General features: G+C 41.8%; 1 protein-coding gene across 4 annotated transcripts in view; it reads left to right on the top strand.

The window, feature by feature from the left end:
- The window catches only part of OSBPL3 (oxysterol binding protein like 3), a 176,128-nt gene that overhangs the window by 136,082 nt on the left and 27,355 nt on the right, over positions 1-12,691 (top strand). For all 4 annotated transcript variants that reach the window (XM_076006360.1, XM_076006362.1, XM_076006361.1 and 1 more), the window contains 2 exons: positions 3,526-3,776; positions 6,594-6,731. In XM_076006360.1, coding sequence (XP_075862475.1) covers positions 3,526-3,776; positions 6,594-6,731 — 389 coding nt within the window. The remainder of the gene's footprint in view (positions 1-3,525; positions 3,777-6,593; positions 6,732-12,691) is intronic.

Raw genomic sequence — 12,691 nt, forward strand, 5'->3', positions numbered from 1 at the left:
CAGGTGAGGAGACAGCACCCACATGTGAAGGATGTATTCATTCAAATCAATTTGTTCATGCAAATTTTTATTTTATAAAGTGAAGATGTACCAATTATCATGTAAATATTAAAAAAATAAGGCAACAGATATCCCTTTTGGTGTCTCTGCAGATATATTAGAATATAGATTCTTGCCTTAGATATCTCAGGATTTTTATAATTTAGGAATTTGATAGGGCTTATATAATAAAAGGTCTTGTCTAAGAGGTAATTTAGCTTCAGATTCTTCAAGATGAGACATTTTAAAGTAACAAACTGCTACCTCCTAGAAGCAGGGACCTCTCAAGATATCCTAAGATGTCCCTTTATTAGTGGTTGATCCCGAGAGGGAAAATGATGGGCAGGAAAGGTATTTCATAATGCTAGTTTGAACTGTGGGGTACCTGGAGTATCTGGCTAGCCCCCAAACAGCTCTAGTTTAGAACTTCAGTGAGCAGTAAAGCCTGTCTAGGAAGGTGCTCTTAAAAGGAATCTGCCCAAGTGGACAGTTCACTGCATGGGTCTTTGTAGCATCAAATAGTCCTAGTCTTGGTACTCATTATTCCTTGGAGTCTCTGGGTTTGTCTGCACCATGCGTTGGATACTTAAAGCATCTACATGGTGGACATGTACCATGTCTGGTTCCTTTTTGATATTTCAGTGTTCCCCAGCTCAGTATGTGTGAACTGGTATGAAGAATTGTTTTTGAATGCTAAGGAGCCACCATTTGGGGGACTACACTATAGGGAAAAAAGCAGGTAATTTTACCATGCTCTGAAATAACATCCTTTCAGCATCAAACCTGCTGGGCATAAGATGGTCATCACACTGTGTATTTTGTTTGAAATGTTTTTGGGAAGATGAACCCCTTGGTGGAAAAGTCTAAGAACCAATGCGTTCGGTGGAGAAGGCCACAAGTACAGGAGCAAGTTCATGTGCTACTTGTTTTTCTAGAAAAACGAGGAGGCAGATGGAAAGAAAAATGAAGGAAGTAATGCTTACTTGGCAAACAGTGTACATGCTAAACTGGCGCTCCCACCGTAGATGAGGAAGAATGACAGATGCTTAAGTCTTCCATCTTTGAGGCAGTAGAGAGGGAGTCAAGGGGATCTCTGAGTGAGTAGAGAGTTCAGAGGTCAAAGTTGAAAAGAGAGGATGTGATCCAGAACCTAAGACCATGACTGTGGTGAGTTGACAGCAGCCAGGGAAGGCTTATAGGAGGTTAGGGCTGGTTCTCTCTGTCTTATTCTGCAGCTATTTTGCTGGCTAACTGAGGTGGCCTTAGCTTGAACAGCACTGGCAAACCCCAGCCTTCTTCTTTGTCAGTATTTGAACACTAGAAATGGGTCTTCTCCAGTTCTTCACAGAAATTTTCTGAGGGGATCATATTTCTAAACATCAATACTAGACTGAAAAGATGGGATGTAGAAATTATCTTTAGGTCCCATAGCTTTGTTTTGCCTACAGTAGGAAATGGGAATGGATCAAGGTCTTGATACACTGTTATTCTAGAATTTCTCTGAGCTTATCATAAATGTGAGTTATTTAGAATGTTTCCTATTAATTTTGTCCCCAAAATATTACTGGGTACATATTAGGATCTGTTACCTTGCTTGGTGCTATGAGGAAGTTAAGTGGTTAGAATATGGATTCAAGGCCGGGCGCGGTGGCTCACGCCTGTAATCCTAGCACTCTGGGAGGCCGAGGTGGGCAGATTGCTCGAGGTCAGGAGTTTGAAACCAGCCTAAGCAAGAGAGAGACCCCATCTCTACTATAAATAGAAAAAAATTAATGGGTCAACTAATATATATATAGAAAAAAATTAGCTGGACATGGTGGCACATGCCTGTAGTCCCAGCTATTGGGGAGGCTGAGGCAGAAGGGTTGCTTGAGCCCAGGAGTTCTAGGTTGCTGTGAGCTAAGCTGACACCACAGCATTCACTCTAGCCTGGGCAACAAAGAGAGACTCTGTCTCAAAAAAAAAAAAATTCCATGGACCAAATTTAAAGGTAAATGCCAAATGAGGATTAAATTATAAAACAAATATGAAAAGAAAAGATTATGGTTTTAATACCTAAATAGGAAAGCAGACAATTCAGCAAAGAAAAAAGATTCCAAAGAAGAAAGCACCCCAAGCCATACTAGAAATTTTTAAATTTTTTAAACTTAAAATAAGGAGATAACACTGCCCACCTAACAATATGACAGAAATGTAAAATGAACAATGAGAAGCCTGGAAATGCCTCAGAGGATGGACACTCACATCTGTTACCCTAAATGGGAAAATCGGTACAGCCTTTTTGAAGAGCAGTCAAATCATATGAATTGAAAGTCTAAAAACATTCATAGTTGTTGACATAGTAATCCTACTTCTTTGTATCCTAAGAAAATAATCAGAGATACAGGCAAATATCTAACTATATGAATACTCACTACTGGTTTTTTGTTTGTTGGCTTTGTTTTTTGCATCATAACAAAACACTGAAACAAATCTAAAAGTCCAACAGTGGATGAATGATTCAATAAATTATGGCATACGTACAACATGGAATATTTGTAGTCATTAAAAATGATGTTTTGGCCGGGCATGGTGGCTCACGCCTGTAATCCTAGCACTCTGGGAGGCCAAGGCGGGAGGATTGCTCGAGGGCAGGAGTTGGAGACCAGCCTGAGCAAGAGCGAGACCCTGGCTCTACTAAAAATAGAAAGAAATTAGTTGGACAACTAAAAATATATACAAAAAATTAGCTGGGCATGGTGGCCCATGCCTGTAGTCTCAGCTACTCAGGAGGCTGAGGCAGAAGACTTGCTTAAGCCCAAGAGTTTGAGGTTTCTGTGAGCTAGGCTGATGCCACAGTACTCTAACCTGGGCAACATAGTGAGACTGTCTCAAAAAAAAAACAAAAAAAAAAAAAAACGATGTTTTAGGAGAATATTAAATAACATGGAAAAATACTCATAACTGACTAAGTAAAACATGAAAAATATATACAGTATCAACTATACAGATGGAGAAAATACTAAATGAAGATATTCTAAAATATAAGTGGCTACAATTTGGGGGCAGTGGAATAAGGAATGACTGTTATTTCCTATATAAATTTTCCTGTAATGAACACGAACGATTGTTTTTATCAGATTTTGAAGGGATTTTTCTTAAAGCTTAGTTTGTAAGTTTTTATACACAATAATCTCATAGGCATAGAAATCTAATTTCTAGTTTTGTTCTAAGCACATATGGGCTACCAGGAACTAGCTTTTGAGTAGGAACTTAAAGGCCCCTCTGTGACTAAAGTCCATGGGTTTTAGTGCTTGTAATTTTCGGTATTTAACTGCTCAGAATTCTCTTGCTTATGTTCTGACTTCCAGTCCTCTGCTGGATAACTGAGTTTAACAGTAAAATCGAGTATTTGCTAGGTAAGGTTTTATTCGAGGATTTTTAAAAAAAACCAATAGTTTAAAATAAAAAGCTTTGTGGAGACAACCGGGTCTCTTCTTCACGCAGGGCCTGTTCTCGAAAGCGGTGGGGAGGCGAGGTCCAAGAGGAGAACCTGCTTGCCGGCACCCTGCCCCAACACCAGCAACATCAGCCTATGGAACATCCTGAGGAACAACATAGGGAAGGACCTGTCCAAGGTGGCCATGCCCGTGGAGTTGAACGAGCCCCTGAACACGCTGCAGAGGCTCTGCGAGGAGCTGGAGTACAGTGAGCTTCTGGACAAGGCCGCGCAGATTCCAAACCCCCTGGAGAGGATGGTGAGGAATCAGCCTCCCAATGTCCCTGTCCAACCTCTGTCCCTGAGCCACAGGCCATTCACGTGGGCCCGTCAGAGACCACACAGGCAGAGCTGAGAGGCGGCTCTCCTCCCCTCTGGTTTCATTTCGATTGCTTCTTCCCCGAGTTCCCTTCTCAGCGATGTCTGGGTCTCCTCTGCCGGTCACCGTGTGGGGATTTGCCATGGGGCCGGGGGCTTCTGTGGCAGCCTTCTCCTGAGGTAGCTCTGCTCTGTGGCTTTGTGCTTTCTCTCTTTCTCCAAAAGCCTTCCATCCGGTTGTTCTGACACGCGTGGCTGGAAAACATGTCTTGAGGGCTGTCTGCGTGTTTATTTTTACTACCCCCGGGTGGACAGAATTTAATTTCTCGAGCTGTTTTTCTCCTGCAGGGTAAATTTCCCTTGAGAATGTTTCTGTTTATTTCTGGAATTGTCCCATCAGCTCCTAGGTTTTTGGAAAATATAGTTCACAGAGGAGGTTTCTACATCAGAGTGTTAAAAAAAAAAAAAACAGAAAACTCATCCTGGAAAAATTCACTTTCTGTCCTTTACTCAGCATCACCTCCAGTCACAGGTTGTTGGTTTTCTAAGGTGCTGCCAAGTGTCCCTCATCCTTCCAATGTCTTTGGGAATGGGGAGGGCAGAAAGTCCCCAGGGGTTAAGACTGGGGGCAAATCAGCCCTATTTATTACTGTGGCTGACTTTGTTCTTGGAAACTTGGGTGTCTGTACCTCTTTTTGCCCCTTCATATGTTACCTGATGAGCAGTAAGGTCATCATATGGGATGCTGGGACATCACTGTCCCTAGATGGGTCTCTCCTGGACACTCGCTGATTGGCTCAATTGGAACTGGAGCACCCCTCACAGGTCTAGCCATGCCCACACCGTCCCATGGATAGAGGATGCCATTCCTTTCTAAATTCTAAGCAGTCTGCAGTCTTTACCCTCATTAAAACATCATCACTTGCATTCTCCATACTCAGAAAAAAGAAGAAGAAAAGAAAATGAAACAATTTAAAAAAAAAGAAACATCATTACTTCAGTGATTTGCAGATTAAGATGGAATCTGAGCTACCGGCTGAGAGAGACATCCCATAGTCATTCTACCCAGCCTCCAGGGCCTCCCTCATCAAAGAGACTGTCTTTCTTCATACTGATGATAATCAGGGTAGGAGAGAAAAACAAGCTGTATTTTTTTAAAAAAATCTTCTTTGTTACTTTTCCCCGGAGAATTTTTGCTGGAAGCAAAAAAGAGAGGCAAGTAGCTTCCAAGGCAAGTGTTAAAAGCCAACGTTTGTGGACAGCTCTTTCAAGAAAACGACTAACTTTGAGGATGAAAGTATTCTTAAAGGCGGTTCATTCTCATGGCAATTTAGAGACCCCTTAGTATGTTCCGCTGGTTGCTCGGTATAATTGGCCTTCCATGGAAGTTTGAGCAGGGGCCTCACATCCCTAGCACAACCACTGGGCGAGAACCGCACCCCATGGATTTGTCCACTGTGCTGCAGGTCCTGATTGATCTCCCTCGTGTCGCCAGCCCAACGGGAGAGGGCTTCCTTCTCCTGCCCCTCACTTCCTTCTCCCCCTAGCGTCGTGACTGACACCGGCTTCTCTTCTTAGTTTTGCTATATTTTAAGTTGTGAAGGCGATTCAGGGTTGAGTCAGCGTTCCACACACGGTGTGTCACAAACATACGTGGAACCAGAGAGGAGCAGAAACCCAGGTTTCAAGAATAGGCAGTCACAGGTGGGGCTGGCTTGAGTGTGGTGAACGGATTCTTGTGGGCCACCCGGCTGCTCTAGAGCCTCCTAAGGCGTGAGGTGGCAAGGTGGGGCCTGTGTCGGGCAACACCAAAAATTTGGCAAGAGGCTAATAAGGGAAGTTACGTGACCGGTGAACATTCGTGGAAGGCACTCGGCTCTTCTTCAGTACAAGAAACTTCATGAAATGGGCTGGAAGAGGAAATGTTGAGATTGTTACTGCCCAACATTAGAAGGAAACTTTGCTATTGCTGTGAAGGTTTAACGTTTTGGCAAAAAACAAAACAAAACAAGAAAACAAAGAAAAACAAGGAAAAAAAACCCAAACTAAACGGTAATATGTTTCATTGGTGCCCTGAGCAGGGAACTGATAAAATGCTGATAGCCTTACAGTGAAGGCTGTGAAGAGATTTTGTTAATTTTATGTTCACACAAAATTTTCCTTCCTTTTTAATATTTTTTTCCCAGAAAAGAAGAATTTTAAAGTTGTGGTATCCTGTGTCTTGTTTCCTAAGCTTAGAAAATGACTCTCACAGATTTTCTTTGTTCACAATAAAGAGTTTAGGTTTCTGTAATTTCAAATTGTGAGTAGCTAAACTTATGATGATCATCCCTGAATTTGGGGGGAAATTTTGCTTTTTTAAAAACATTCTTTCTGTCTCCTCTAAAGCCTTAGCACCATATCAGGATTCTCAGCTAATGTGAAGCGTAAACATACTGGCATCAGCTTAGCAGTTCAAAAGGCAGCATAGTCCATTTTATCAATGCCATCGTCTTGATAGCATCCTGAGGCTTTTAGGCATCAAAATAAATGGACAGTTTAAAAATGTTTGGTTAATTTGTCTCTGGGCCAAAACAAACATTATTTATATCTACAATCTTAAATCTGTTGGTTTGATTATTTTTAAACCAAAGACAAATCATTGGCTTTCTGAAATAAAGCCACAGAGAGAGAAATTGAGGATTTATTTTATTTGTTTGTGAAAAATACATTTCTTGGTGACCCAGAAATGACAAAGTTCTTTCCTTCTTGTCCTTAGGTGTACGTGGCAGCTTTTGCCATATCGGCGTATGCATCTAGCTACTTCCGAGCCGGGAGCAAACCGTTTAATCCGGTTCTTGGAGAAACGTATGAATGTATTCGTGAGGACAAGGGCTTCCGGTTTTTTTCGGAACAGGTAGATATACACTATTTTCATTTGTTGGGAGGAAGTTGCTGATGCCTTCCATTGAATGTGCTTCAGAAGTATTTATTTTCCATCTTTTGTTGGTTTCAAAGCAACTGAGATAACGACAGCGCTTTAAACATACAGGGAGGCATGGATTTCCCTTTGACTGAAACCTAGCCGCCACTCACTGGCATAAAGGTACTCGTAATTCTTAGCACTTGCTTGGCTGTATGCATAACCAGTGAGTGTCCTTTCTCTTTAAAATTATCAGTGAAAGGAATTTTCAAGGCATGAAGCATTTGCCCAAACGGCAATTTTAGAGGCTTAAAGTGTGCTCCCCGAGTGGATGACATCATCATTCCGGAGCGTGAATGTCCCCATCAGAATGGGTAGCACCAAATAAATGTGCTAGTTTTGATTTTGATGTAAGAGGAATCATTCGTTCATGTATTTATTCATTCAAATCAGTGAGTTGTGTATAGCACCTATACCGTGTACCTGGCGCTGTTCCAGATGCTAAGATTCTACAGTGGGGTGGCGCTGAGGGGCCAGACAGGAGTCCCTGTCCTCATCTGATGCATGGGCAGTCCTCCTACTTATGCAGCCTAAGTCCCATGAGATTTTTCTTGTGTAAGAATTAGCATAGGATGATGTTCAGGAGTCAGACAGCCTAAGTTCCAATCTTAGCTCTACCTCTTACTAGCTTTATAACCAGGGCAAGTTACTTAACTTCTCTGTGCTTTGGTTTCCTCTTTAAGGGGGAGAGATGACAGTTGTACCTTAGATGGATTTGTGATGATTAAATAAGAAACTGTCTACAAAGCACTTGGACCAGTATCTGAGGCACGAAGATAAATGTCGTATGGGTGTTTGCTGTCGTTATTGACGCGTGACAGCATAGTGGGATGTTGGGAACATCCAAAATATCTGTCAAAAAGAAATTGTTTAGCTAAAACAGAGTGTGTGTGTACTGAAATGAAAAATAACCCTCCTCCCCGCTTGTTAAGGCAGCAATTGAGTACCTTCACTTTCTCTATATCCCTAAATGCCAGCCTAGGGACACTAAACATCATTGCTTCCATATGTTTCTCTCCTCCCAATTCTTAGGGCACTGAGGAGAAAAGGGGGTGGATTGCTAAAATATTCTTTCCCTTCCTGTTATCTGGCTGCCCTCTTTATCAGTGGATTTGGATTATGGGGTTAGGAAGGGAAGGATGGATGGTGTGGTTGAGACATTTATGAAGATGGTGCTCATCTTGACTGCAAATGACTAGCAGTGTTTTCGGGAACTCAAAGGAAAACGAATATCCAATAATAACCGAAAGCATATTGTTAGTAGCTTGCCAGTTAGAAGCCGAAACAAGAAATTAGCCACTGACTGATATTGGGGATGGAAGGAGTTAAATCAGCAATTAAAAGGGATAAGATGATGTGTCTGATTCAAATTAAACTGGGTTATTTAAATACCGAACCTAAAATAGAATGAGAATAAATGAAAATATAATTTGGTTACCATGGTGTTATATGTACTCTGGTGAAAAAAAATAAAGTCCAAAAATAGCCCCAAACTACAGCAGACGATCAGGAGAGGATGAACAGCTATAAGAAAAGAGTAGTAACGTGAGCTTGAGTCAAGCTGAGCCTCAGTCCCCATGAGCTCTGATGGGGCAGAGCCAAATTCGGGATCTGTTGTGTAACTCCCATAGTGGCACAGGAGAGAAATCAGGGTTCCTGGGCAGATGTGCACAAAGAGGGAAAGAGGGTTACGTGACTTAGTTTTAGTTCCATGTAATGGATCCCAAGGAAATGAGCAAGAAAGAGATGTGGTTATTATTAGCAGCATAGGATGCGCAGGGTGAGGATTTGTAGACCTACCTGCTTCAAATCCTACCTCCACATTTCACTCTGTGCGTGGCCTCGTATAAGCCGCTTCACTTTTGGAGCCTCAGTTGTTTGTTCATCTGTAAAAGGGGTATGATGACACTTGGCTCATAGGCTGTTGTAGGCTTAAATGAAATAATACACTGATGTAAATGTTCAGCAAATGCCTATTGCTCTTATATCTAGAGGGAACTTTTAAAATGCCTTTTAATATCGCAGTGTTAAGAATAGTAAGAGGAGTGCTAAAAAGGCAGAGATGGGCTTCAGGAATGACTTGATCAAAGAAAACTAGAAAGGCATGTATCTGTTTTAATATATGTTTTAGTATATTAAAATAACATGTGCTATGTCTACTCTACTAGTACAAGCGGTTTGAAGGGGACATGATGTCACTGGTGAGTCTCTAACAGAAAAGTGGCCACCAGGCAGCCGGGGGTTGTCACGGCTGGCTTCACCATGGTAACACCATCAGTCCTTACCATGATGGAGCTGTCTCATCCAACTGCAGTTTAGCCTGATGGCCTCATGTAGTTGGTTATTTCAATATACCCAAGAAGGGATGAGTCTCAGGGATAGATTCACACTAACTAAGCTTACAAGAGACTGATGTATAAACTAGAATGCTACCATATGAATTTACTGTGAAAAATCAGCCTGCTATGGGGACCAGAAAGCTTTGGTCAGCATGACCAGGTATGATTTTCTCATAGGCAAGATGACTTGGGAAGCCAAATTATAATCATAGGTGACTATACAATGTGAAGAAGCCTGCACCCTCCCTTAGGCATAGGAAGGGTTTGGGGCCAGGGCCTTCCTTTTCCTGACCAGCAGGAGATACATCAACTCAGCTCCCACCACCCCCTTCTCCCCGTCTTGTTTATGCCGATCAGCTGAATCATTGTACATGCATGCCTTGTAATTTACTGCTTTTAAAGAGAATGCCAGAGCATTTATTCTGTTTCATGCTGGTACCTGCCAGTAGGGTTCTTTCTGCTTCTGGCCCAGGGGACAGTCTACCTTTACAGAGACAGCATGACTCTACCCTCATCTGTTATGTGTAGGTGATAGACTTAAGCTTTCAGGATTTGTGCGCCTCTCTACGATGAGTACAAGTTTCTGAAGATGATAATAAGCTGGGCAGGGCCACCAAATTAATATTTTTGGCCGGAATTTTATTCTAAGGGCATTGATGAAAATTATATCTCTAAGCTAAAGGACCTAGAAAGAAACAACTTGGCTTTTCTACTGTACTTTCTAGGCAGCAGAGTCTGTGATTAGAAAGGTGGTGACTCTCTCTTTCCTCCCAGCCCTGGATCTTGTTTGTGGTTTTGGTGGGTGTGTGGATGGATGTTCAAGGTGACAAGTGTCCAGAGAAGTAGAAATAATTGCCGCTCAGAGTCCGACTACATGGCAGCTTGCCTCTCTGTTCTGGTTCTCATCCAAAAGACCCCAAAACACGGTAGCAAAAGGACTCATGCGGTCAGAAGCCAGAGAAAGCATTTCTTGTTCAAATTTTCCTTAGAACAATTAAGTATTAGGTTTGTAGAGTGCTTTATGTTTTCAAGCTTGTACACAATCTTACCTGACCACCAGAATAGCCCCGTGAGGTGGGTAAGGCCAGGATCAGTTATAGGCAAGGAAACCAAGGCCTAGAACAGGGGTCCTCAAACTTTTTAAATGGGGGGCCAGTTCATTGTCCTTCAGACTGTTGGAAGTCCAGACTATAGTTTAAAGAAAACTATGAACAAATTTCTATGCACACTGCACATATCTTATTTTGAAGTAAAAAAAACAAACGGGCAAAAACACCCACGTGTGGCCCGCAGGCTGCAGTTTGAGGACGCCTGGCCTAGAGGATTAGAGTTTTCCAGTGCCCCTCAGCTAATGCTAGAACCCAGACCCTCTGCTTCCTCAGTGTCCTTTTTCCCTCACCCTTTTTGGGGGCTTTTGTGTAGATTTAATAACTGTGCTCAGAGCTACTGGAGTTGGTGGTGGTAGATATAAAAATAGCCTTTTGTATACTGTTCAGTCAGTGAGATTATACATGGCATTCTCTAAACCAGGGTTGGGTAACCTGCAGCCTTAAGGCCACATGTGGCCTTCTAGGTCCTTAAGTGCAGCCTTTTGACTGAATCCAAATTTTACAGAACAAATCTTTTGATTTTTATTAATACATTTTTGTACATCTTTTACATTTTTATTTTACTTTTAAAATGAACATATTTAAAATACCGAAAGAATAAAATAAGTTTCAACAAAATAATCCTCCTGGATTGACCAGCACAATTAGAACATTAGTAAACCACCAAGGCTAACTTGGCGGCTACTACGCTCACAATTTAGTTCTAACTTTCCCCACCTCTGTGGTGCCACTACCACATGAGGCTGGTTGTTGAGATTAATGAGGATCGGGAATTACAATATTATCTTGTTTCTGCTAAAGATAAGATGATTTGCTTGTTTTGCGATACTGCAATATCAACATTAAAGAGATTCAGTGCTCAGCAGCATTAGAACATTCATGAGGACCACAAACATTTTAAATTAGAGAGGCAAGAAAGGTTGTATTGCAGACATTAAAAGATGAAAAGCAGAAGCAATGAAAATCCTTTCAAGCAGCAATAAGAACTGGAAATAATGCCACTGAAGTGACTTATAAAGTAGCTTATATACTCGAGGAAAAAAGGAAGCCATTCAGTGATATAGAAATTGTGAAAGGATGCATTGTTGAAGTTGTAGGATGCTTAGACCCTGATAACATTTCTAAGTATAAAGTGCCTCTTTCAAGGAGAACCATAGCTGATCAGCAGCATGAATTAGCCTTCAACTTAACAGAACAACTTCGTGCAATCCTTCAAAAGGGAAATATATATTCTTTAATTGCTTTGGATCAATCAACCAAGACTACTGACTTGGCACAGGTTTTATATTAATACTTCATTTGAGTCATAACAGAAGATTGTGTTTGCTACAAGGAGTTACTCGCTTTGGGCCCTCTTGCAAACAGAACATGGAGAATAGGTATCTTCAGCAACTTTCAAGATAAATGTCATGAAGTTGGAATGAATTTGGTAAATTTAGTGAGTGTTTGTACAGATGGTACACATACATTTATAGGGCTTATTGCACAGAGGAAAGAAGTATTAACAGATCCAGATGCTCTCATTTCTTTTCATTGTATCTTGCATCAGTACAATCTCTGTCCTCACACTGTCAGGTTTAGTCTCATTCTGTGTTCTTGGGTCTTGGTGTGCTCGTGGCTGAAGAATGACCAGACACACCAAAGTGAGGCAAGCGTAAGGTGAAATTACTGAGGAGCAAGATAGGATTATAGAGCAAGAGCAAGATACAGGTTTAGGAGATACATATACCACAGATGATGACCAGACCCCTTGTAGCAGCAGAAAAAGAGAGTTTGGTTATGGTCTGGGTCTTGTTTTATGGCGTCCGGATAGGGACCTCCCTTGGTTCAAATGTTACCATGGAACCACTTTGATTGGACAGTTGGGAGTCACATGACCTGAGTTTCACCAAGCATGTGAGTTCTAGGTCACTTTCCAGACTCTATCGTACCTATGCTCCTTGGCGCATGGGCTAGAGAGTCCTCTGTATTCTTTTGCAGTTGGCACACTAAGTTCTGATTGGCAGATCGTAGGGTGTTCTGTCCTACCCCACATATAGCAGTTGCTCGGGACATGATTGAGTTGGGGCAGGACCAAGATGGGAGTCTGAGGCCCACCCTTGTCCTTCTTCCCAGGTGGGGCAATTGCACTAAGGCAAGACACCCACTTTTGTCCCTGGGAGACCCAGAATCCCTTTAAAATTAACAAATAGCTTTCATTTTTTAAATTATTAAATACATAGTAGTTAGATATTTATAAAATAATGTACTTTAAAAAAGAATATCTAATTGAAGTTTCTTGAATGCGGCCTTATTTGATTGCACCTAATTAATGTGGCCTTCCCACATGAGAAGTTTCCCCAGCCCTGGTCTAGACCTTTCATCCTCCAGACTCACAAAGGCCTTTGTTGTTAACTCCCATTGCTGGCTGGGGTGTGGCTTTGTGAATGGGAAACATTCAGGAGTA

The sequence above is a fragment of the Microcebus murinus genome, chromosome 9, assembly GCF_040939455.1.
Source record: "Microcebus murinus isolate Inina chromosome 9, M.murinus_Inina_mat1.0, whole genome shotgun sequence".
Lineage (NCBI taxonomy): Eukaryota > Metazoa > Chordata > Mammalia > Primates > Cheirogaleidae > Microcebus > Microcebus murinus.